At 42.1% G+C, this 24618-nt stretch overlaps 1 protein-coding gene across 1 annotated transcript in view; it reads right to left on the bottom strand.

The window, feature by feature from the left end:
• Positions 1 to 214: 214 nt before the first annotated feature.
• The window catches only part of LOC124006822 (ubiquitin carboxyl-terminal hydrolase 20-like), a 36570-nt gene continuing 12166 nt past the window's right edge, over positions 215 to 24618 (bottom strand). The window contains exons 18-26 of the mRNA XM_046316999.1: positions 18578 to 18758; positions 18183 to 18309; positions 12361 to 12530; positions 11963 to 12044; positions 11626 to 11734; positions 10205 to 10307; positions 9537 to 9605; positions 7041 to 7204; positions 215 to 2922 (exon numbers count right to left, since the gene is read on the bottom strand). Of these exons, the coding sequence (XP_046172955.1) occupies positions 7047 to 7204; positions 9537 to 9605; positions 10205 to 10307; positions 11626 to 11734; positions 11963 to 12044; positions 12361 to 12530; positions 18183 to 18309; positions 18578 to 18758 (999 nt within the window). The 3' untranslated portion in view covers positions 215 to 2922; positions 7041 to 7046. The remainder of the gene's footprint in view (positions 2923 to 7040; positions 7205 to 9536; positions 9606 to 10204; positions 10308 to 11625; positions 11735 to 11962; positions 12045 to 12360; positions 12531 to 18182; positions 18310 to 18577; positions 18759 to 24618) is intronic.

Genomic DNA, 24618 nt, shown 5'->3' with positions numbered 1-24618 from the left:
ACAGTTGAAGTGTACCCATGTTAAAAATTACAGACCTCTACATGCTTTGTAAGTAGGAAAACCTGCAAAATCGGCAGTGTATCAAATACTTGTTCTCCTCACTGTGTACATATTCAAGCCCCTGCCAGTGCAAAAAAAATCTCCTGGTTCAAATTAAACACTGTACTGCGGCTTTGTGTGAAAACAAGTGTGAAAATATGAATACACAGGCAAATGAAAGAAGCCTTTTAATCATATAATCATTACATCGGTTTTACAGACACCCATCTGAGTTTGGATGTACCACGAAGACAAACAGCATCATCATTGCTGTGACCATGACAGACACACAAAACAAGTTGATTAATTACTATTATTCTTTTGGATAAAGACAGAGGCGAGTCATTATCTATTATCTCAATTCAATGTCTTAATGTTAAATCATCAACAAGTGAAAACAAAACTCTTGCAAGCGAGAGTGTGTGTGTGTGTGTGTGTGTGTGTGTGTGTGTGTGTGTGTGTGTGTGTGTGTGTGTGTGTGTGTGTGTGTGTGTGTGTGTGTGTGTGTGTGTGTGTGTGTGTGTGTGTGTGTGTGTGTGTGTGTGTGTGTGTGTGTGTAAACAACCCAACATAAACACACCAACCAGGAATTCAGAAGTGAGGTGAAGATAAGTATCACATAGCGTTTTTAAAAACGTTGGAATAATACTGCAGCACAAGGATCGTCACTGTAGTCCACTGTCATAACAAATGTACAACACTTTAGCAACCTATCAGCAGACATTAATTATAATAACAACAACAACTCGAAGGTGTCTGAGCACAGACAGGTCTGACCACAGACAGGTCTGACCACAGACAGGTCTGACCACAGACAGGTCTGACCACAGACAGGTCTGACCACAGACAGGTCTGACCACAGACAGGTCTGAGCACAGACAGGTCTGAGCACATACAGGTCTGACCACAGACAGGTCTGAGCACAGACAGGTCTGAGCACAGACAGGTCTGACCACAGACAGGTCTGAGCACAGACAGGTCTGACCACAGACAGGTCTGAGCACAGATAGACAGCCAGAAAACAGACACTCTTGGAGGTTTCACATCTGTACCAAATTGACAAAAATACAGTACAAAAAAATTATATATATTATATATCTATTTTTAAAAAAGGGGGAAAAAATTACATTATCTTTTTAAAAAACTACATAATTACTCTTTGGACACTGACATACCATTTACATTTACATTTAAGTCATTTAGCAGACGCTCTTATCCAGAGCGACTTACACTTACCAGCACGGCAGCACAGAATCACTCAGATGTTTTTCAAACCTCTACTTTTAGGTTCAAACACTGTTTGGACCGACTGGACAGCATCCATTACATAGCATTACTACAGCTTGAACGCATGTACATTTAACCATTAAACTCAGGGGAAGCTCATAATGACATCACCACTCGCATCATCTTTTGTCAAAGTACTAAACATCGTCCTACCTACCAAAAAACAACCTCCGTTTTAGCTTGCAGTGTATACATGCACAGTAAAGGGAATTGTACCTTTGGGAGGGATGAGGGGGATTATAATATTTGACGTTTTAAGTCGTTCAGCAGACACGCTTATTCAGAGCAACACACAGGAGCAATTAAGGGGGAAGTGCCTTGCTCAAGGGCACATTGACAGACTTTTCACTTAGTCAGCTCGGAGATTCGAACCAGAGACTTCTCGGTTACTGGCCCAATGCTCTTTACAGCTAGGCTACATGCCTCCTATATTTTCCAAGAAGGACGAGTGCAGACAGGTGCAGGCTAGTAAACTGGGGGAGTGGTGAATTCTGGGAAATGGAGTTTTGCTGAGCTGAGAAGTATGAGGCATCTGAGCAACACTCACTTTAGACGGGTGTCCGACACACCTCTTTACACCTCTTCCACACCTACCCTTCCAGGTGGACGGGATCTCCCCCTCTCTTTCGTCTCCTCCTAGCCTGACATCCTATCCTAAACTGGGGCTGCAGAAACCGGAGGGTTGGTAAGACAGCACAAATAGACCTGGGAACAGTCTATTCTCCTAAGGAATGGAGAGAGAGAGAGACAACAACCTAATCTGCTTGTTCATACGGTATGTAAATTTACACTACTAAGGGTTATTGATGGAATAAGCCTCGATCTGTATGACGTAAATAAATCGACTATGCTATGAGACGCCACGAGTCACGACAATCTGACAACGTTGCAGTTCTCCTCGGAAAGGGAGTGGAACACTTCAACAAGATCGCAACATTCAACACAGCCTGAACAGCCTGTTTTTGTGTCTTCCATCGTCTCGGAGTGACAAACGTGTAGTCACTGAACGTTTGTTGTTTGGGGCCTGCAGCAAAAAAAGATTAGTACAAGTTCACCCGAGTTGTCAAGTAGCAATTAACACTGATGATGTCACGCCCCTCGGCACGCCATTCCCTTCCTCCCTCTGCCTCTCGTCTGAGTGCAGGACACCATTAACGATATGACACCACCTACTACAGTAGTACAGCAGCCATTTAGATTTTGATGTCACCAACCTACTGCAACTACCACAATAGCTTTGAAGACATGGTGTCACATAATGTATATTTTCTTACTGAAACATCATAAGAGTTCAATAAATAACACCTTTTCTACTACACTATGATGATAATTGACCGATATGTCTTCCTGCACAGGTAATAGAATAAGGCGCGTTGCTACATTTTACAAAGTGCTCACAATAAGGTTTCTCTTCACCCAGGTGCAAATCAACCACCTCAGCTCCAGTGTGGGCTAGTGTACAGGGGTACATAGCAGCAGCTAGTGTACGGGGGTGTCAAACGAAGACAACCTATAAGGCTTCTCTTCACCCAGGTGCAAATCAACCACCTCAGCTCCAGTGAGGACTAGTGTACAGGGGTGTCAAACACAGACAACCTATAAAGGGAAGGAAAGAAAACATTCTTATAAAAAGAGGAAAAAACATCAAGGGAAACGGACTTGAATTGAGGCACACCCATTAACCACACATACCCTATCCCGCAATGGAGGAATGTAGTAACTCATGAGAACGACCAGAGCTACGTGAGAACAATGGTACCAGACAGTTAAAGGAGCCAAGAAGTCCAGTACTGAAGTGTTTGGGGAAAATGGTAATGTTTATGCAGCCTCCTCCTTAGACCTGTGTGTGTGTGTGTGTGTGTGTGTGTGTGTGTGTGTGTGTGTGTGTGTGTGTGTGTGTGTGTGTGTGTGTGTGTGTGTGTGTGTGTGTGTGTGTGTGTGTGTGTGTGTGTGTGTGTGTGTGTGTGTGTGTGTGTGTGTGTGTGTGTGTGTGTGTGTGTGTGTGTGTATTACAGCTTTATTCCAAAATGGATTAAATTGTTTGTTCTCAAATCTACAGTGGGGCAAAAAAGTATTTAGTCAGCCACCAATTGTGCAAGTTCTCCCACTTAAAAAGATGAGGTCTGTAATTTTCATCATAGGTACACTTCAACTATGACAGACAAAATGAGAAAAATAAATCCAGAAAATCACATTGTAGGATTTTAAATTTATTTATTCGCAAATTATGGTGGAAAATAAGTATTTGGTCACCTACAAACAAGCAAGATTTTATACTCGCACAGACCTGTAACTTCTTCTTTAAGAGACTCCTCTGTCCTCCACTCGTTACCTGTATTAATGGCACCTGTTTGTACTTGTTATCAGTATAAAAAGACACCTGTCCACAACCTCAAACAGTCACACTCCAAACTCCACTATGGCCAAGACCAAAGAGCTGTCAAAGGACACCAGAAACAAAATTGTAGACCTGCACCAGGCTGGGAAGACTGAATCTGCAATAGGTAAGCAGCTTGGTTTGAAGAAATCAACTGTGGGAGCAATTATTAGGAAATGGAAGACATACAAGACCACTGATAATTTCCCTCGATCTGGGGCTCCACGCAAGATCTCACCCCGTGGGGTCAAAATGATCACAAGAACGGTGAGCAAAAATCCCAGAACCACACGGGGGGACCTAGTGAATGACCTGCAGAGAGTTGGGACCAAAGTAACAAAGCCTACCATCAGTAACACACTACACCGCCAGGGACTCACATCCTGCAGTGCCAGACGTGTCCCCCTGCTTAAGCCAGTACATGTCCAGGCCCGTCTGAAGTTTGCTAGAGAGCATTTGAATGATCCAGAAGAAGATTGGGAGAAGGTCATATGGTCAGATTAAACCAAAATATAACTTTTTGGTAAAAACTCAACTCGTCATATTTGGAGGACAAAGAATGCTGAGTTGCATCCAAAGAACACCATACCTACTGTGGAGCATGGGGGTGGAAACATCATGCTTTGGGGCTGTTTTTCTGCAAAGGGACCAGGACGACTGATCCGTGTAAAGGAAAGAATGAATGGGGCCATGTATCGTGAGATTTTGAGTGAAAACCTCCTTCCATCAGAAACGGCATTGAAGATGAAACGTGACTGGGTCTTTCAGCATGACAATGATCCCAAACACACCACCCGGGCAACGAAGGAGTGGCTTTGTAAGAAGCATTTCAAGGTCCTGGAGTGGCCTAGCCAGTCTCAAGATCTCAACCCCATTGAAATTCTTTGGAGGGAGTTGAAAGTCTGTGTTGCACAGCAACAGCCCCAAAACATCACTGCTCTAGAGGAGATCTGCATGGAGGAATGGGCCAAAATACCAGCAACAGTGTGTGAAAACCTTGTGAAGACTTACAGAAAACGTTTAACCTCTGTCATTGCCAACAAAGGGTATATAACAAAGTATTGTGATAAACTTTTGTTATTGACCAAATACTTATTTCCCACAATAAATGGCAAATAAATTCATTAAAAATCCTACAATGTGATTTTCTGGATTTTTTTCCCTCATTTTATCTGTCATAGTTGAAGTGTACCAATGATGAAAATGATAGGCCTCTCTCATATTTTTAAGTGGGAGAACTTGCACAATTGGTGGCTGACTAAATACTTTTTGCCTCACTGTACTTCCAAAGATGTGGCAGAATGGCTTAAACAAATAACAAAGTTAAGGCCATCACAAAGCACTGACCTCAATCATACAGAAAATGTGTGGGCAGAACTGAAAAGGTGTGTGCGAGCAAGGAGGCCTACAAACCTGACTCAGTTACACCAGCTCTGTCAGGAGGAATGGGTCAAACCCGAAACGTTTGACCCAAGTTAAACAATTCAAAGGCAATGCTACCAAATACTAATTGAGTGTATGTAAACTTCTAACCCACTGGGAATGTGATGAAAGATATAAAAGCTGAAATGAATCATTCTCTCTACTATTATCCTGACAATTAGTTTAAATGTATTCTGACCTCAACTCTGTGTGTGTGTGTGCGTGCGTGCGTGCGTGCATATAGTGTGTATTAGGTGGATGTGTGTGGGAAACCGTCAGTGAGAAGCAATAATATGTAAGTGTACGGTGCCTTCAGAAAGTAGTCATACCCCTTCACTCATTCCACATGTTGTTGTGTTACAGCCTGAATTCAACATGAAATTCAAAGTAAATAAAATATAATCTCACATCGACACACAATACTCCACAATGACCAAGTGAAAACATGTTTTTAGAAATGTTTATTGAAATTTAAATACAGAAATATCTCATTTACAAAAGTATTCACACCCCTGAGTCAATAAATGTAAGAGCCCATGCAATTTATTATGTGACTTGTTAAGTAATGTGTTGTATTGTATTTTTCCCCCAATTTTTTTATTTTATTCAGGACAAAATGTGAATTGGAAAATAAAAAATTGGAATCAAATCAAATCAAATGTATTTATATAGCCCTTCGTACATCAGCTGATATCTCAAAGTGCTGTACAGAAACCCAGCCTAAAACCCCAAACAGCAAGCAATGCAGGTGTAGAATAATAATCCATTTTAAATTCAAGCTGTAACACAACAAAATGTGAAAGTAGTGAAGGAGTGTGAATACGTTCTGAATGCACTGTGTATGATTGAGTGTGAATACTTTCTGAATGCACTGCACTGTGTATGATTGAGTGTGAATACTTTCTGAATGCACTGTGTATGATTGAGTGTGAATACTTTCTGAATGCACTGCACTGTGTATGATTGAGTGTGAATACTTTCTGAATGCACTGTGTATGATTGAGTGTGAATACTTTCTGAATGCACTGTGTATGATTGAGTGTGAATACTTTCTGAATGCACTGTGTATGATTGAGTGTGAATACTTTCTGAATGCACTGTGTATGATTGAGTGTGAATACTTTCTGAATGCACTGTGTATGATTGAGTGTGCTTGTTTGTATGTGTGCTTACCTGTATATGTTTTGTTGTGGCAGAATCAGAATTATTTAGGTAACATTGACAAATAAGATGTTTTATCAATGTTCATATATGCTTATGTGGGAAAAGTTACTTGGGCCCCAGAGAGGGGTGAGGTGAGGCTTGTCTTCTTATGGGAATGTGTCTATAACTATTATGTCCCCTCTGAAGTTGCCCTTATCTTGATTTAGTGTATGAACTAAGAGGCTCACTGTCTCTGTGATCTTGTCCAGGAGGGGTGTATTTGAGATGGGAATATCTAGAATTGACAATTGATATATGCTAGTGGATGAGGTAATGTCTTGGTACTATGTTGTACCAAGAACAAGAAGTAGAACCTCATTTTAGGAGAGCAAACTGAAAGATAATTTATAGCTAATGCTGTCTGGCTATGGGATACTCCTCTCTCAAGTAAAGTCTTCCTTTGTAATGTTCCTAAGATCTGTTATTCATCATGTGAGTTGAAATGGGTGTGTCTTGGCTATAAATGATACTAAGAATTGTTTTGTAAGGATTCTCAGAGAATTCATTTATAGACACTGAATTGATCTGAGAGTCACAGGGCTATGGTGAAGCTCATATAATTAAAGATGGACTTTATGATAACTCTGACTTGTGTGTGGTTTGCTCTCTCATTATTTGGTAATACAGGAAATTATCACGACAGTCTGTAAACACAACGTGTGTATTAGGTGCTTGTATGTGTGTGTGTGTGTGTGTGTGTGCTGTGACTCACCATTTCTCAGAGTGCCCTGGTCTCTGCCTCAATCTTCCTCTCTCCATGCAGGCTGTCTGTGTTGGTGGCCGGCACCGTCTGTCTCACTGCAATCTCAGGCCCTCCACTATAGATACAGAGGAGATACTGCCACGTCTCCTCTGAGATCTGACCATAGTCAGCCCCTAGGAACATACACCAAGGCGTGTTAACACACTGAGTATATCAAAACATTAGGAACACACACCAAGGCGTGTTAACACAATGAGTATATCAAAACATTAGGAACACACACTACACTGAGTATATCAAAACATTAGGAACACACACTACACTGACTATATCAAAACATTAGGAACACACACCAAGGCGTGTTAACACACTGAGTATATCAAAACATTAGGAACACACACCAAGGCGTGTTAACATACTGAGTATATCAAAACATTAGGAACACACACTACACTGAGTATATCAAAACATTAGGAACACACACCAAGGCGTGTTAACACACTGAGTAGATCAAAACATTAGGAACACACACCAAGGCGTGTTAACATACACTACACTGAGTATATCAAAACATTAGGAACACCAAGGATCATAAAATAAATGAACAAATATATGAAATACCTTTTTTACATAAATATTCAAAACCTTTGCTATGAGACTCTAAATTTAGCTCAGGTGCATCCGGATTCCACTGATCATTCTTAAGATGTTTCTACAACTTGATTGGAGTCCACCTGTGGTAATTGATTGGACATGATTTGGAAAAGGCACACACCTGTCTAAAAAGGTCCCACAGTTGACAGTGCATGTCAGAGCAAAAACCAAGCCATGAGGTCAAAGGAATTGTCCGTAGAGCTCCGAGACAGGATTGGGTCGAGGCACAGATCTGGGGAAGGGTACCAAACTATTTCTGTGGCATTGAAGGTCCCCAAGAGCCACAGTGGCCTCCATCATTCTTAAATGGAAGAAATTTGGAACCACCAAGACTCTTTCTAGAGCTGGCCGTCCTGCCAAACTGAGCAATTGGGGGAGAAGGGCCTTTGTCGGGGAGGTGACCAAGAACCCAGTGGTCACTTTGACAGAGCTCTAGAGTTCCTCTGTGGAGAGGGGAGAACCTTCCAGAAGGACAACCATCTCTGCAGGACTCCACCAATCAAGCCTTTATAGTAGAGTTGCCAGACGGAAGCCACTCCTCAGTGAAAGGCACATGACAGCCTGCTTGGAGTTTGCCAAAAGGACTCTGACAATGAGAAACAAGATTCTCTGGTCTGATGAAACCAAGATTGAACTCTTTGGCCTGAATGCCAAGGGTCACGTTTGGAGGAAACTTGGTACTGTCACTAAGGTGAAGCATGGTGGTGGCAGCATCAAGCTGTAGGGATGTTTTTCAGAGGCAGGGACTGGGAGACTAGTCAGGATCGAGGGAAAGATGAACGAAGCAAAGTACAGTGAGATCCTTGGTGAAAACCTGCTCCAGAGCGCTCAGGACCTCAGACTGGGGTGGAGGTTCACCTTCCAACAGGACAACGACTCTAAGCACACATCCAAGACAAAACAGGAGTGGCTTCGGAACAAGTCTCAATGTCCTTGAGTGGCCCAGCCAGAGCCCAGACTTGAACCTGACCGAAAAACTCTTGAGAGACCTGAAAATAGCTGTGGAGCGACGTAACAACATGTGGAAAAAGGCAACATTAAGGACACCTCCCCCTTTCGCCCTCAGAACAGCCTCAGTTCATCGGAGCATGGCCTCTATAAGGTGCCAAAAGTATTCCACAGGGATGCTGCCCCATGCTGACTCCAGTGCTTCCCACAGTTGTGTTAAGTTGGCAGGATGTCTTTTGGGTGGTGGACCATTCTTGATACACACATTAAACTGTTTAGCGTAAAAAACCCAGCAGCATTGCAGTTCTTGACAAACCGGTGTGCCTGGCACCAACTACCATACCCTGTTTAAAGGCACTTAAATATTTAGTCGTGCCCACCATTCACCTCTGAATGGCACACAACCGTCTCAAGGCTTAAAAATCCTTCTTTATCCTGTCTCCTCCCCTTCATCTACATGTCTCCTCCCCTTCATCTACATGTCTCCTCCCCTTCATCTACATGTCTCCTCCCCTTCATCTACATGTCTCCTCCCATTCATCTACACTGACTGATGTAGATTTAACAAGTGACATTAATATGGGATCATAGCTTTCATCTGGATTCACCTGGTCAGTCTGTCAAGGAAAGAGTAGGTGTTCCTAATGTTTTGTACACTCTGTGTGTACAGACGTGCACGCGCACACACACACACACACACACACACACACACACACACACACACACACACACACACACACACACACACACACACACACACACACACACACACACACACACACACACACACACACACACACACACACACACACGGTGTATTCCAATACAGACAGGAGGGCACGCACCCACAGACCGACCAACCAACCCACACAATGTGAATATGTATGAGAATACACTGCTTACCTTGCTTGAGCTGTACGTGTCCCCCTTTCATGACACCGATCTTGCTGTTGTCAATAGGACCAGGGGGCTCTGAGAAAACAATGACCGACATAAACACCAACAAAAGCTTTCGTGTTGTTACTGAGGAACAGACTGTATTTATTCATCTGTAGCTCAGTTGGTAGAGCATGGCGCTTGTAACGCCAGGATAGTGGGTTGATTCCCGGGACAACCCATACGTAAAGTGGGTTGATTCCCGGAACAACCCATAGGTAAAGTGGGTTGATTCCCGGGACAACCCATAGGTAAAGTGGGTTGATTCCCGGGACAACCCATAGGTAAAGTGGGTTGATTCCCGGGACAACCCATAGGTAAAGTGGGTTGATTCCCGGGACAACCCCATAGGTAAAGTGGGTTGATTCCCGGGACAACCCATAGGTAAAGTGGGTTGATTCCCGGGATAACCCATAGGTAAAGTGGGTTGATTCCCGGGACAACCCATACGTAAAGTGTGTGCACGCATGACTAAGTCGCTTTGGACAAAAGCATCTGCTAAATAGCATATATTATTATTACATATCTGGTCTGCACAGAGGATACAATATGATAAGGATGGTGTACTGAGGTAATTCAACTCTTAGCTTCTGTTGGTACTATAATGCCTGGTATCCATTCTCATAGAATCCTACCATTGTCTTTGCCCTTGACAAAGCTCTCCCACTCTCTGAACCACTGCATACTGATACACAGGATGACTGTAGGAGCCTCCTCCGCTTGGAACTCTTTATTCAACTGGAGAGACCGAGAGAGGGCACAAACACACAGGGATTTTTCTACCATTGATATCCTTGGGCGGGGCCGCTTAATAACTAAACAGTTAAAAAAAAAAAAAACATGAAATGGAAAATGCTGTGTGTAAACTTAAACGGCTAAACAACATAACATATTTAGAAAATATTAATGGATCTATATATATTTTTTTTAGAATATAATCTTCGAGAACTAACAATCACCAAAAATAAAAGCTAGACAGTCACAGGGAGAATTGAAAACTCCAAAAACAATGAACTTATCTGTACAGATGTAGTTATTATGTTTGAGCAAAAGAACACAGCAAAAGAACACAGCAAAAGAACACAGCAAAAGAACACAGCAAAAGAACACAGCAATAGAACACAGCAATAGAACACAGCAAAAGAACACAGCAAAAGAACACAGCAATAGAACACAGCAAAAAACACAAAAAAACACAGCAAAAGAACACAGCAAAAGAACACAGCAATAGCCATGGCAGAATGTGTACACTGAACCAAAATATAAACGCAACATGTAAATTCTTGGTCCCATATTTCAAGAGCTGAAATAAAATATCCCAGAAATGTTCTATAGGCACAAAAAAAACATATTTCCCTCAAATAAGATTATATCCCTGTAAGTGAGCATTTCTCGTTGGTCAAGATAATCCATCCACCTGACAGGTGTGGCATATCAAGAAACTGATTAAACAGCATGATCATTACACAGGTGCACCTTGTATTGCGAACAATAAAATGTGCAGTTTTGTCACAAACACAGACCATGAGTAACCACGCCAGCCCAGGACCTCCACATCAAGCTTCTTCACCTGCTGGATTGTCTGAAACCAGCCTCCCAGAAAGCTGATGAAACGGAGGAATATTTCTGTCTGTAATAAAGCCCTATTGTGAGGAAAAACTCATTCTGATTGGCTGAGCTGGCTCCCCAGTGGGTGGGCCTATGCCCTCCCAGTCCCACCCATGGCTGCACCCCTGCCCAGTCATGTGACATCCATAGACTACAGCCTAATAAATGAATTTCAATGGACTGATTTCCTTATTTGAACTGTAACTCAGTAAAATCGTTGAAATTGTTGCATGTTGCGTTTATATTTTTGTTCAGTACAGAATTGCAGGAAATGTGCTTTAAAACTGCAAACAAAAAAAATTTGAATTCCAAAATGTTTATACACTGCAAGATGGGGGGGGGGGGGCTCTAAAATGTTCTCTCAAATTCAGCCACACTGACCGTGCCATGCCAACCACTTAAGCCCCTTTTTGATGCAGAAAAAAAACAGACACACAACACCTCTTACCCTGATAAAGGTGTCTATTTCCACCTTCCTGCGTTTGGCCAAAGCCTCCAACTCCACCTGGCAGATAGCACACACGTACAGGTGGTTCACTGCTGGACCTCCTCCAAAACTGGGACACAGATATACAGTCTGTTAGAGAGACAGTCTGATGAAAAGACAGACAGACAGACAGGTGGGCAGGAAGACAGTCGGACAGAAAAGACAGGAAGACAGACAGACAGAAAAGACAGAATTTATAGACCATTGAACTCCTTCACCATGTCAGTCCGTCAGACAGAAAGGAAGATAAAAAGTTTGACAGCCAGTCAGACAGACTGAGGAGCGAGACTCATCTTACCTGTTGTACAGGTACTCCCACACGTTCTGGGGCAGGATCACCACCAGGTCGTCGATGTAGTGGTACTTATTGGGCGGGATCCCTGGACAAAACACAAGTAGCAGATTAGTTCAATTGGAGTTGAAAGTGGTTGTGCTTGGGATCTAAAGGTGGGGTTAGCGAGGACAGAAATAGAATACCTTGAACAGGAAAGGCCCTCAGACCAGATGGACAGAGTTTGCACTTTTGGGACTATTCAGTACTCTACTGCTTCCACTGCGCCAGGAAGCTCAATCAAGTGCAGCTTAAAGTATTTGAAAGAAAACAAGTACTACTTGAAGTGAGCCCAGTTCTTATATGGATTGAGTGTGGTTGATGATTAGGATGGGTTGTGGTGGTAGGTCCAGTACAGTACTGACCTCCGTGCTGGCAGAGGAAGGTGTGGTTGCTGATGGGCCCTGGCTCAGTGAAAGTGTTGAACTTGTTCAGCCACTCTCTGGAGATGTAGAACTGCAGCAGGCTTGGCTCCTTCATGCTAGCTAAATCCACCACCTTCTGCCTCTCCCTCACCGACTCCTCACTGCTCTTCCTGTGGACAAACACACAACACACACACACACACACACACACACACACACACACACACACACACACACACACACACACACACACACACACACACACACACACACACACACACACACACACACACACACACACACGGATTACATTGAACATCCGCACTGAGCTAAAGGGCAGAGCTGCCGCTTTCAAGGAGCAAGAATCTTATAAGAAATCCCACTATGCCCTTTGACGAACCATCAAACTGGCAAAGCGTCAATACAGGACTAAGATCGAATCGTACTACACCGGTTCTCTCGTCGGATGTGGCAGGGCTTGCAAACCATTACAGACTACAAAGGGAAGAACAGCCGCGAGCTACCCAGTGACACAAGCCTACAAGGCAAGCTAAATTACTTCTATTCTCGCTTCGAGGCAAGTAACACTGAAACATGCATGAGACCACCAGCTGTTCCCGGACAACTGTGTGATCACCGTCTCCGTAGCTGATGTGAGTAAGACCTTTAAACAGGTCAACATTCACAAGGCCAGATGGATTGCCAGGACGTGTACTCTGAGCATGTGCTGACCAACTGGCAAGTGTCTTCATAGACATTTTCAATCTCTCCCTGTCTGAGTCTGTAATACCAACATGTTTCAAACAGACCACCATAGTGCCTGTGCCCAAGAACACTAAGGTAACCTGCCTAAATTACTACAGACCCGTAGCACTCACATGTGTAGCCATGAAGTGCATTGAAAGGCTGGTCATGGCTCACATCAACACCATCATTCCAGAAACCCTAGACCCACTCCAATGTGCATACCACCCCAACAGATCCACAGATGATGCAATCTCTATAGCACTCCACACTGTCCTTTCCCACCTGGACAAAAGGACCACCTATGTGAGAATGCTGTTCATTGACCACAACTCAGAGTTCAACACCATAGTGCCCTCAAAGCTCATCACTAAGCTAAGGACTCTGGGACTAAACACCTCCCTCTGCAACTGGACTCTGGGACTAAACACCACCTTCTGCAACTGGACTCTGGGACTAAACACCACCTTCTGCAACTGGACTCTGGGACTAAACACCACCTTCTGCAACTGGACTCTGGGACTAAACACCACCTTCTGCAACTGGACTCTGGGACTAAACACCTCCCTCTGCAAATGGATCCTGAACTACCTGATGGGCCACCCCCAGGTGGTAAGAGTAGGTAACAACACATCCGCCACACTGATACTAAACATGGGGGCCCCTCAGTGGTGCATTCTCAGTCCCCTCCTGTACTCCCTGTTCACTCCTGACTGCATGGCCAGGTACGACTCCAACACCATCATTAAGTTTGCTGATGACAACAGTGGTAGACATGATCACCAACAACGATGAGACAGCCTATAGGGAGGTGGTCAGAGACCTGGCCGTGTGGTGCCAAGTTAACAACCTCTCAACGTGATCAAAACAAATGATTTGATTGTGGACTACAGGAAATGGAGGACCGAGCATGCCCCCCATTCCCATCGACAGGGCTGTAGCGGAGCAGGTTGAGAGCTTCAAGTTCCTTGGTTTCCACATCAACAAACTAACATGGTCCAAGCATGCCAAGACAGATAGGAAGAGGGCACTACAAAACCTATTCCCCTCCAGGAGAAAAATATTTGCCATGGATCCTCAGATCCTCAAAAAGTTCTACAGCTGCACCATGAAGAGCACTGGTTGCATCACTACCTGGGTTGGCAACTGCTCGGCCTCTGACCGCAAGGCACAACAGAGGGTAGTGCGTACGGCCCAGTACATCACTGGGGCCAAGCTTCCTGCCATCCAGGATCTCTATACCAGGCGGTGTCAAAGGAAGGCCCTAAAAATTGTCAAAGTCTAGGTCCAAAAGGATTCTCAACAGCTTCTACCCCGAAGCCAAAAGACTCCTGAACAGCTAATGGCTACCCAGACTATTTGCAATGCCCCCCCTTTATGCTGCTGCTACACTCTGTTTATTATCTATGCTCACTTTAATAACTCTACCGACAGTGGTTCCTCCTTTAAAAGTTGCGTCATACAGCGCCACACCTTGCTGCGGCACATCATTCTGTGGCACACCATTTCATTCTCAAGACATTTTTTCAGTTACTGCAAGTTATTGCTAGTTTGATATCGCATCTTTGAGAAGCATTAGATATTAGCATTACCAGAGAATTTAAAATGTTTTTTTGTAATAACATAGTTTATTGGATTGATTTTAAGAAATTTGGCTTAATTAATTTGATTCGAGTTTCTATTCAGAGAAAAAAACAAAAAAACAAAACCCTCAGGGATTCCGTTAGGATGGAATGGAAAATATGGCGATTGTTCAACATGATGGTTGGAAGTAGGCTACAGAATTGGATTGGTCAATGTGACAGTCGGGCTACAGGATTGGATTGGTCAATGTGACAGTCGGGCTACAGGATTGGCTTGTTCAATGTGACAGTCGGGCTACAGGATTGGATTGTTCAATGTGACAGTCGGGCTACAGGATTGGCTTGTTCAATGTGACAGTCGGGCTACAGGATTGGCTTGTTCAATGTGACAGTCGGGCTACAGGATTGGAGGATTCTAAATGTTTTACCTTTCAAGAGACAACTTTGTTCCAATATTTCTGTAAATCAGTGATATTTATTCCCATAGTAATTCATTAAGGATCCATAACTAAATCAACATCTGCATTTTTGAAAGAGTCCCATGTTAACTACAGTATGTATTGTAGACTGCACAGTAGCCTAATAAACAAATAAACACATTTAGTAAATAAAATGATTTTAAAAAATCATTGCTTGCTTCCAACTTCAACATGCTCTTTAAATAAATAAGACCTACACCATTTTTAACATATGTAATGATGTAACTCTCCGCCAATAATTACGTTTAGAGGACTGGAGGACGATATATTAATATTTAAGGGGCATTTTCCATTAGGATCTGTGGGAATATCTAAGGGGCTTTTATATCTAAATGAATGGATGATAATAATCGCTTTGTTTAAAAAGTAACACCATTTTGGAGATTCTTGAACATGGGGTGAGACATTCTCACTCATTTGTAAATAAAGCCAGTTATTTAGAATGATTTAATTCTGGAGAAACCTAAATTGATTATTTAGCAAACATCACTTGCTTATATTCAGTCAACACATAACTTAAAAATAACTTAAAAATTTAAAGATAACTTAAAAATATCATGGAATATTTGAACATTTTTGTTTCTCCATGCTTGTCTCAGAGCAGCGCGAAACAGTGCTGAAATAGACGGCCACAGCGGGAGGGTATGTATTCTGTGCCCACTCGAGGGATCTCTCTTTCGGTTACACATCCTTGGAATAGCAGAACAGCATAACGGCCCGGGCGGTGGAGTTGGAGTTCCAGAGCTCACAGGTGTGCCTGGTATGGATTGTGATGGCATCTCGTTCCTTTTCAACACGCGAGTGAGTCAGTGATGAATGAAGATGATGAGGGATTGGCAAACTGTAATCTGCGGGCATCACGACTCGGTAAGAAATGTATGACACACACACACACACACACACACACACACACACACACACACACACACACACACACACACACACACACACACACACACACACACACACACACACACACACACACACACACACACACACATTATTCTCAGAACATTAACCTAGTGTGTTTGCTTGTTTTGTACTGTTCTGAAGTTTCGACCGAATGATTTGTCTGACAAACAAAGAACTCTGCGTCCTGCAGGCCCAGTCATGGATCAAAGCTGGCGAGACATTCAATAACGTCATCTTCACAGACTAATCAACCGTGGCCCTTGAGCAACTTGCTCAAAATTGCTACATAAAAGAAGAAGATCAAGAAGATTAACGAAAGCATAAAGATGTTGATGAAGAAATGCTGTTTTGAGTTAGAAATGTAACACTCTAGAGTACTAAAGCATCGAATATATTGCAAGTTGAGGGATTTTCATAACAGTAGCCAGGCTGTTAAAAGTCTATTGTCCTGCTACTAAGAATGATTTGCATGATGGGCCACATTCTTTATTGTAACCACAATGTCACACATCATTTGTATCTACCTTTCCAATTACTTTTAGAGTTTGGGAATTCCCAATGTGCGCTTTCTTTTTAGTTACATTGTTTTAGTTCGAACGTGCAGACTGTTTTCTTTAAACGATTGTTTTATGTAGGGTGCTACATTTTTGACCAATTGCAATTGTAAAGTAGACCTAAAAAAATCCTACTTCTATTAGGCTGTTAAGCTTCATAGTCTACCTCAGCCAGTTAAGTTATTTTATATAGGTCTAGACTCTGAAGAAATAGACTCCAATTCAAATAAATAAATTTGATTTGATATAGCCCTTCGTACATCAGCTGATATCTCAAAGTGCTGTACAGAAACCCAGCCTAAAACCCCAAACAGCAAACAATGCAGGTGTAAAAGCACGGGATTAATTAAGCCCTCTTGTGGTTTGTAAAGTCAAATTCAAAATTGAAAAGGTACTCGCACATCTGAGCTATCTTTTTTTTGCAAGTGCACGGCAACAGCCGGATAAGATGAGGAAAAAGAAGAAACCCGCACACTTGATCATGTCACTGATCTTTAATAAGCTTTACGTATCGGCCTCACGGCTTTAGCACCCTTATGTAGAAACTAGCCACACCCACATCCGTTCCACGCACAAAGTCCTACCAATTATAACAATATGCATTTCATAAATATTCAAATAAAGTGGGTACATAAAACGTATTAAACCACAATGCGGACATCGGTCTACTACACCTGTTGAATTCGGTGCATGTGACAAATAAAATGTGATTTGATTACACATGTTAGCTCAAAGATTGGCAGATGCCGATATTGATCTGCTATGGATGGTTTCATCATTACCGTCCAAATGCATTGTATGCAACCGGCAATACACACGTATCCTTCTTGGACCGGTTTGTACCTAAAACATTCTCCATTCAGGCTGCAAAGGCGTCGATTTCCTCTTTAACTAGATCGCATAGCGAGAAGGCAGAAGAAGAAAAAAAACTGTAAAAGTACTTTCTTTAAGAAACACCATGTTCCACCACCATGCTAGTGGCTAATGCTACTTCCTGATGTTGCGCCCTGCGTTCAGACAGGGGTAAACAACAGAATGCTGCAACCTGATTGGCTGAACGCGATACGCAACATTCGTGACTAGCATTCCTAGCCACTTTAGCATGGTGGTGGAATATGGTGTTTCATAAAGAAAGTATGCATATTTTCCCTGTTTTTTTTTACCACCTTCAACCATTCAATCTAGTTCAGGAAATTGACGCCTTTGCAGCCTGAATGGTTCATGTTTTAGGAACCAGTCCACGGGGGATAGGAGTGGATTGATGGCTGAATACAATGCATTTGGACGGTAAGATGGAAAAGACTCAAATCGCCATCTGCCTGCGTGTATGCACAGACACAGGCCCACACAAGCACATGTGTATACACACACACACACACACACACACACACACACACACACACACACACACACACACACACACACACACACACACACACACACACACACACACACACACACACACACACACACACACACACACACACACACACACACACAAAATCAAAAACATTTAAAGTGTTCTAACATGATGAAGGTTGAAGTCTCACCTGTAGAAGAGCACATAGGCCTCAGCATTCTGCACCACAGTCTCATGGACCTCCGTTACATACTGGTCATCAAACTCGTACCATTGACCGTTAATCACGTTCTGACAGTACGCTATGTAGTGACCACCTAGGAGTGAGGGGAAGAGAGAGAGAGAGAAAATAGGAGGAGAAAGACAGAGGAAGAGAGAAGAGAGAGGGGGGAGGCAGTGGAAAAAGAGGTTGATTAATGAAATTGCAGAAATGTAGATAGTAAGCTATGAAGAAAACACCCGACACACTAAGAATGAATGAATCACAACCAATATCAGCCAAACAAACATGTCAAAAATAGCTGGAGGGAGGTCTTTAATGTTAGTAATTCTTTAATGTTAGTAATTCAGTCAAGGGTCACCCACTGCCTGCGGTGCCATGGTGACAGATAACGGACAGCAGGTCATAGGTAGTGATCTGAGAAGGGCTGTCCTTGGCCAGGAAAGGTCGGAGTTCGAGGCCCTCCAATGGGAAGGCCACGTGGCTGTTGATCTTGAAGGAGTACATCACCTCGTGGCGAAAACGTTTCAGGTGGATGCACAGGATCTGAACACAGAATTTTCATTATGAAGAATTTTCTTACAGGAAATATATAAATAAGGTGGTTCCATTTGATTTCCATCACTTTTTGACTGCACCCCTTTTGATATGAATGAAACCTTCCATAGATAATTGCTCAGAAAGTGACTTTTTGGAACTGATAAAATGTACTAAAATTGAAATTTCTACTTTGGGAAAGTACCACAAAGACGATTGGAGGTTTACACATCAGAGAATGTTGACTTGAGTGGGAATATCAGTTGTTTTAAATGACACTGCCAATATTCCATAGGAAACCTATTGAAACCATAGATATATAGATAATAGAATAGACACTCCCATTTAAAGAACCACTGAACATGCCGATTGGCACGTGTGTTATTCTGTTGCTCATAAGAAAAACTAGACTTCAGTCTGGTAGGTGTGTTTTCTAACCGATTCCGCGTTTGGTTAAAGATGTTCATCCCCATGAGACACTGTAGACACGGAAGGCTATTTCACTTTCTCAAAATCCCCAGAACGAATCTCAGAACAAATTAATTACAGATTTCTTGAGTTTAGGTTTTGGCCGAGGATGTGTTAGTTGTGCAATTTTACTTTAACTAAGGGTGTTTGGTGCAGTATTTCTCCAGTAAAAAGAAAAGTACAATGTGTTGTCTTATGTAAAAAAGTTGGAAATGCTGGGCAGGTCTATGCTATTGGATCGAGAGCAATCACAGCAGCTGTTCACCCCCATGTTAGTGGGCAAATGGACATTGTCAAATCAAAACTCAACCTTATTTTACCCGTTGTGATGCACAGATGTTCCAAACTCAGTTTTAGACCAGACTGACTGTGACCAAAATGATTCTGTTTATGCTTTGTAGTACATTTTGACACTAGAATAACGGTTCCCGACTCATATCGATGCCATGAAGTGATTCGTTGGTTTTTAAAGGCAGTCGCTCTTTAAGGTGATATTCAATACTGGTGGACCGGCAGCAATCTTTGTGGTAGTAATTGGAAGTTTAAAAATTCTATTCTATTTAAAATGTCAATTGTGTACCAGCAATTTCTTCTTTTTTTACATTTACATTACATTTACATTTAAGTCATTTAGCAGACGCTCTTATCCAGAGCGACTTACAAATTGGTGCATTCACCTTATGACATCCAGTGGATCAGTCAATTTACAATAGTGCATCTAAATCTTAAAGGGGGGGGGGGGATGAGAAGGATACTTATCCCATCCTAGGTATTCCTTAAAGAGGTGGGGTTTCAGGTGTCTCCGGAAGGTGGTGATTGACTCCGCTGTCCTGGCGTCGTGAGGGAGTTTGTTCCACCATTGGGGGGCCAGAGCAGCGAACAGTTTAGACTGGGCTGAGCGGAAACTGTACTTCCTCAGTGGTAGGGAGGCGAGCAGGCCAGAGGTGGATGAACGCAGTGCCCTTGTTTGGGTGTAGGGCCTGATCAGAGCCTGGAGGTACTGAGGTGCCGTTCGTTCCCCTCACAGCTCCGTGATTGTGGTATCCAATTGGTAGTTACAGTCTTGTCTCATTGCTGCAACTCCCATACGGACTGAGGAGAGGCAAAGGTCGAGACCCACGCGTCCTCCGAAACACGACTCAACCAAACCGCTTCTTGACACAATGCCCGCTGAACCGGAAAGCAGGGGAAACACCATACACCTGGTGACCGTGTCAGTGTGCGTGTGCCCGGCCCGAGTCGCTAGAGCGCAATGGGACAAGTACATTCCAATTTAGCAATTTTGTTGCTAGATTACCGTAAGCAACTTTTCAGACTACCCTGGCAAACTCTTTTTCAAACAGCACCTAGCTACTTTAGAAAATGTATTTGGAACTTTTAGCAACTTTTGAAAAAGTGACACAAATGCTAAAATGCACACATTTTCCCTCTAAATGACACAAAAACGGTTTCCTCCGTCACACACTCAGTCACAACACACATGCCTAGCTGCAAAAGAGCATTGTGAGTGACGCCAGCAGCAGGCGCTCAGCTCGTTCACAGGCAGCAGCAGGCCTGCCGCAATTTCAGCAAATTGCGCGTCATTGTTGGCTGACTCTAGCAGCAGTAGTATGCGTTCGACGAGACAAACCCAAGGAATATAGTTGGTTACGAATGTTTGATCTTGAACAGAACTTACAACATCAATCAACATGTCTCAATCAAAATTGTACAGCCAGAAGTACAGAAAAGAGTGGGAGTTTGTACCTGAATTTAAAGGGTGGCTGAAGCCAGTAATTGGGGATGATTGTCGGGCATAATGTGCGTACTGCAAATTAGATATGCTTTGCAAAAATGTATGACATCAAAAAACATTATGCTACAGCAAAGCATATAAATAAATCAAAACCATACAACGCAGTCTAACTTATCACAGGTGGTTAACTTCTTTGGGGTAGGGGCAGTATTGGGTAGCTTGGATGAAAAACGTGCCCAAATTAAGCTGCCTGCAACTCAGCCGTAAAATATAAAATATGCATAATTAGTACATTTGGATAGGAAACACTCTGAAGTTTCTAAAACTGTTTGAATGATGGCTGTGAGTATAACATAACTCATATGGCAGGCAAAAACCTGAGAGAAAAAAATCCAACCAGGATGTGGGAAATCTGAGGATTGTAGTTTTTCAACTCAGCCCCCATTGAAGATACAGTGGGATATTGGTTATAATGCACTTCCCAAGGCTTCCACTAGATGTCAACAGAATTTACAAACTGTTTTGAGGATTCTACTTTAAAGGAGGGGCTCATAAGAGCGCTTTGAGTGAGTGGTCTGACAGAGTGCCACAGCCTCGGTCTGACAGAGTGCCACAGCCTCGGTCTGGAACGCACTCACGTGAAAGGTAGCTACGTTCCACTTCATTTGTACAGACAAAGGAATCGTCCGGTTGGAACATTAATGAAGTTTTATGTTAAAAACATCCTTAAGATTGATTTCATACTTAGTTTGGCATGTTTCTACGAGTTGTAACGGAACTTTTTGAAATTTTTGTCCGACGTTTGGTACGATCTGAACGAGCTTTTGGATTTGTTTACCAAACGCCCTAACAATAGAAGATATTTGGACATAACTGATGGACATTATCAAACAAATCAAACATTTATGGTGGAACTGGGAGTGCATTCTGATGAAGATCATCAAAGGTAAGTGAATATTTATAATGCTATTTCTGAGTAATGTTGACTACTCAATATGGCGGGTATCTTTTTGGCTGCTTTGTCTAAAGGCTGTACTCAGATTATTGCATTGTTTGCTTTCTCCGTAAAGTTTTTTTGAAATCTGACACAGCGGTTGCATTAAGGAGAAGTTTATCTAAAATTCCATGTATAATAGTTGTATCTTTATCAATGTTTATTATGAGTATTTCTGTAATTTGATGTGGCTCTCTGCACAATCACCGCATGTTGTAGGACTACTGAACGTAACACGCCTATGTAAACTCAGATTTTTTAATATAAATATGAACTTTATCAAACAAAACATACATGTATTGTGTAACATGAAGTCCTATGAGTGTCATCTGATGAAGATCATCAAAGGTTAGTGATGAATTCTATCTGTATTTCTGCTTTTTGTGACTCCTCTCTTTGGCTGGAAAAATGGCTGTGTTTTTCTGTGATTAGGTGCTGACCTAACATAATCGTTTGGCGTGCTTTCATCATAAAGCCTTTTTGAAATCGGACACTGTGGTGGGAATAACAACAAGTTTATCTTTAAAATGATGTATAATATTTGTATGTTTGAGGAATTTTAATTGTGAGATTTCTGTTATTTGAATTTGGCGCCCTGCACTTTCACTGGCTGTTGTCATATCGATCCCGTTTCAGCCGTAAGAAGTTAACTACCAATACACTGCTTAAAACTATAATTGTTCAGAATGTGTAGGTTTACTAGTTAAAAAGAAAATAAATAAAATGTAATTGTTCAATAATGTGAAATTGTTCAATAATTCAATGTGTTGTATTTTTTTTAATCTGATCATATAAAATGTGTTGTGTTTATATTAGTTTTACAAATAAAAATGCGATAATAAACAAAGCAATCTAAACTAACAAATGTCAAAACATATTTTTCAACGAGATGGCCAGTTAATTTGATCAACGTCATTGTGTATTCTACGTAATGACGCAGTTTTACGTTATTACGTAATGACGTCATCACGCAATTACTTCTCAACGTCATTTAGCAACTTTTAGCAACATTTCCTCTAGCAACTTCCCCTGAAAATTAGTTGGCAACACTGCCTGCCACTCCCAATTCTTCATTAACAGCGATGCTAATGCTGACTGTGGGGTATATAAATAAATAAAAACTAAGCCACATTTTTGGTCAAAGTCTCTCAGGATCAATAGATGAATAAATCACTTTTTATCAATAAAATTAAGTACATTTCACATTTTGGTGTACTGCCCCTTTAAATTAAATGGCAGTCGTTTTTACCACATAAATATGACAAAATGAATATTTACTTTAAAATTCCGCTAATTAAAATGATACCAGATGCATTGATGCATCTAAAATATCTCAGCAGCTTGAGGGTTAAAAAACATTTCAAGAAATTATCAAATAGTTTGACAACCCTGTTTGTAAGCTTTTAAATAATATAATATAAATTCAATCATTAATATGTTCCAGTGATGAAGACATGGATGTCTCATGGTATGTTGGGGTATGAAAAATTGATTTACTTTGAGCACCTCTATCGCCTGAATGTTTGGACATTCAGGTCCAAAATGTCACTTTCTGACCACTTCTACCAACGGGGCAAATACGTATGGAAAGTGTTGTTCAAATCAAAAGGGGTGCAGTCAGAATGTTTGAAATCAAGTGGAACCACCCTATACCACCCTATAGATAGAACCACCCTATAGATAGAACCACCCTATACGACCCTATAGATAGAACCACCCTATAGATAGAACCACCCTATACCACCCTATAGATAGAACCACCCTATAGATAGAACCACCCTATACGACCCTATAGATAGAACCACCCTATAGATAGAACCACCCTATACGGCCCTATAGATAGAACCACCCTATAGATAGAACCACCCTATAGATAGAACCACCCTATACCACCCTATAGATAGAACCACCCTATACGACCCTATAGATAGAACCACCCTATACGACCCTATAGATAGAACCACCCTATACGACCCTATAGATAGAACCACCCTATAGATAGAACCACCCTATACGACCCTATAGATAGAACCACCCTATAGATAGAACCACCCTATACCACCCTATAGATAGAACCACCCTATACGACCCTATAGATAGAACGACCCTATAGACAGAACCACGCTCTACGACCCTATAGATAGAACCACCCTATAGATAGAACCACCCTATAGATAGAACCACCCTATACGACCCTATAGATAGAACGACCCTATAGACAGAACCACGTTCTACGACCCTATAGATAGAACCACCCTATACCACCCTATAGATAGAACCACCCTATACCACCCTATACATAGAACCACCCTATACGACCCTACAGATAGAACCACCCTATACGACCCTATAGATAGAACGACCCTATAGATAGAACCACCCTATACCACCCTATAGATAGAACCACCCTATACCACCCTATAGATAGAACCACCCTATACCACCCTATAGATAGAACCACCCTATAGATAGAACCACCCTATACCACCCTACAGATAGAACCACCCTATACCACCCTACAGATAGAACCACCCTATACCACCCTACAGATAGAACCACCCTATATCACCCTACAGATAGAACCACCCTATACCACCCTATAGATAGAACCACCCTATACGACCCTATAGATAGAACCACCCTAGAACCACCCTACAGATAGAACCACCCTA

The sequence above is a fragment of the Oncorhynchus gorbuscha genome, linkage group LG20, assembly GCF_021184085.1.
Source record: "Oncorhynchus gorbuscha isolate QuinsamMale2020 ecotype Even-year linkage group LG20, OgorEven_v1.0, whole genome shotgun sequence".
Classification (NCBI taxonomy): domain Eukaryota; kingdom Metazoa; phylum Chordata; class Actinopteri; order Salmoniformes; family Salmonidae; genus Oncorhynchus; species Oncorhynchus gorbuscha.
The sequence above is the reverse complement of the archived record's forward strand: the minus strand, read 5'-3'. Positions and strand labels throughout refer to the sequence as shown.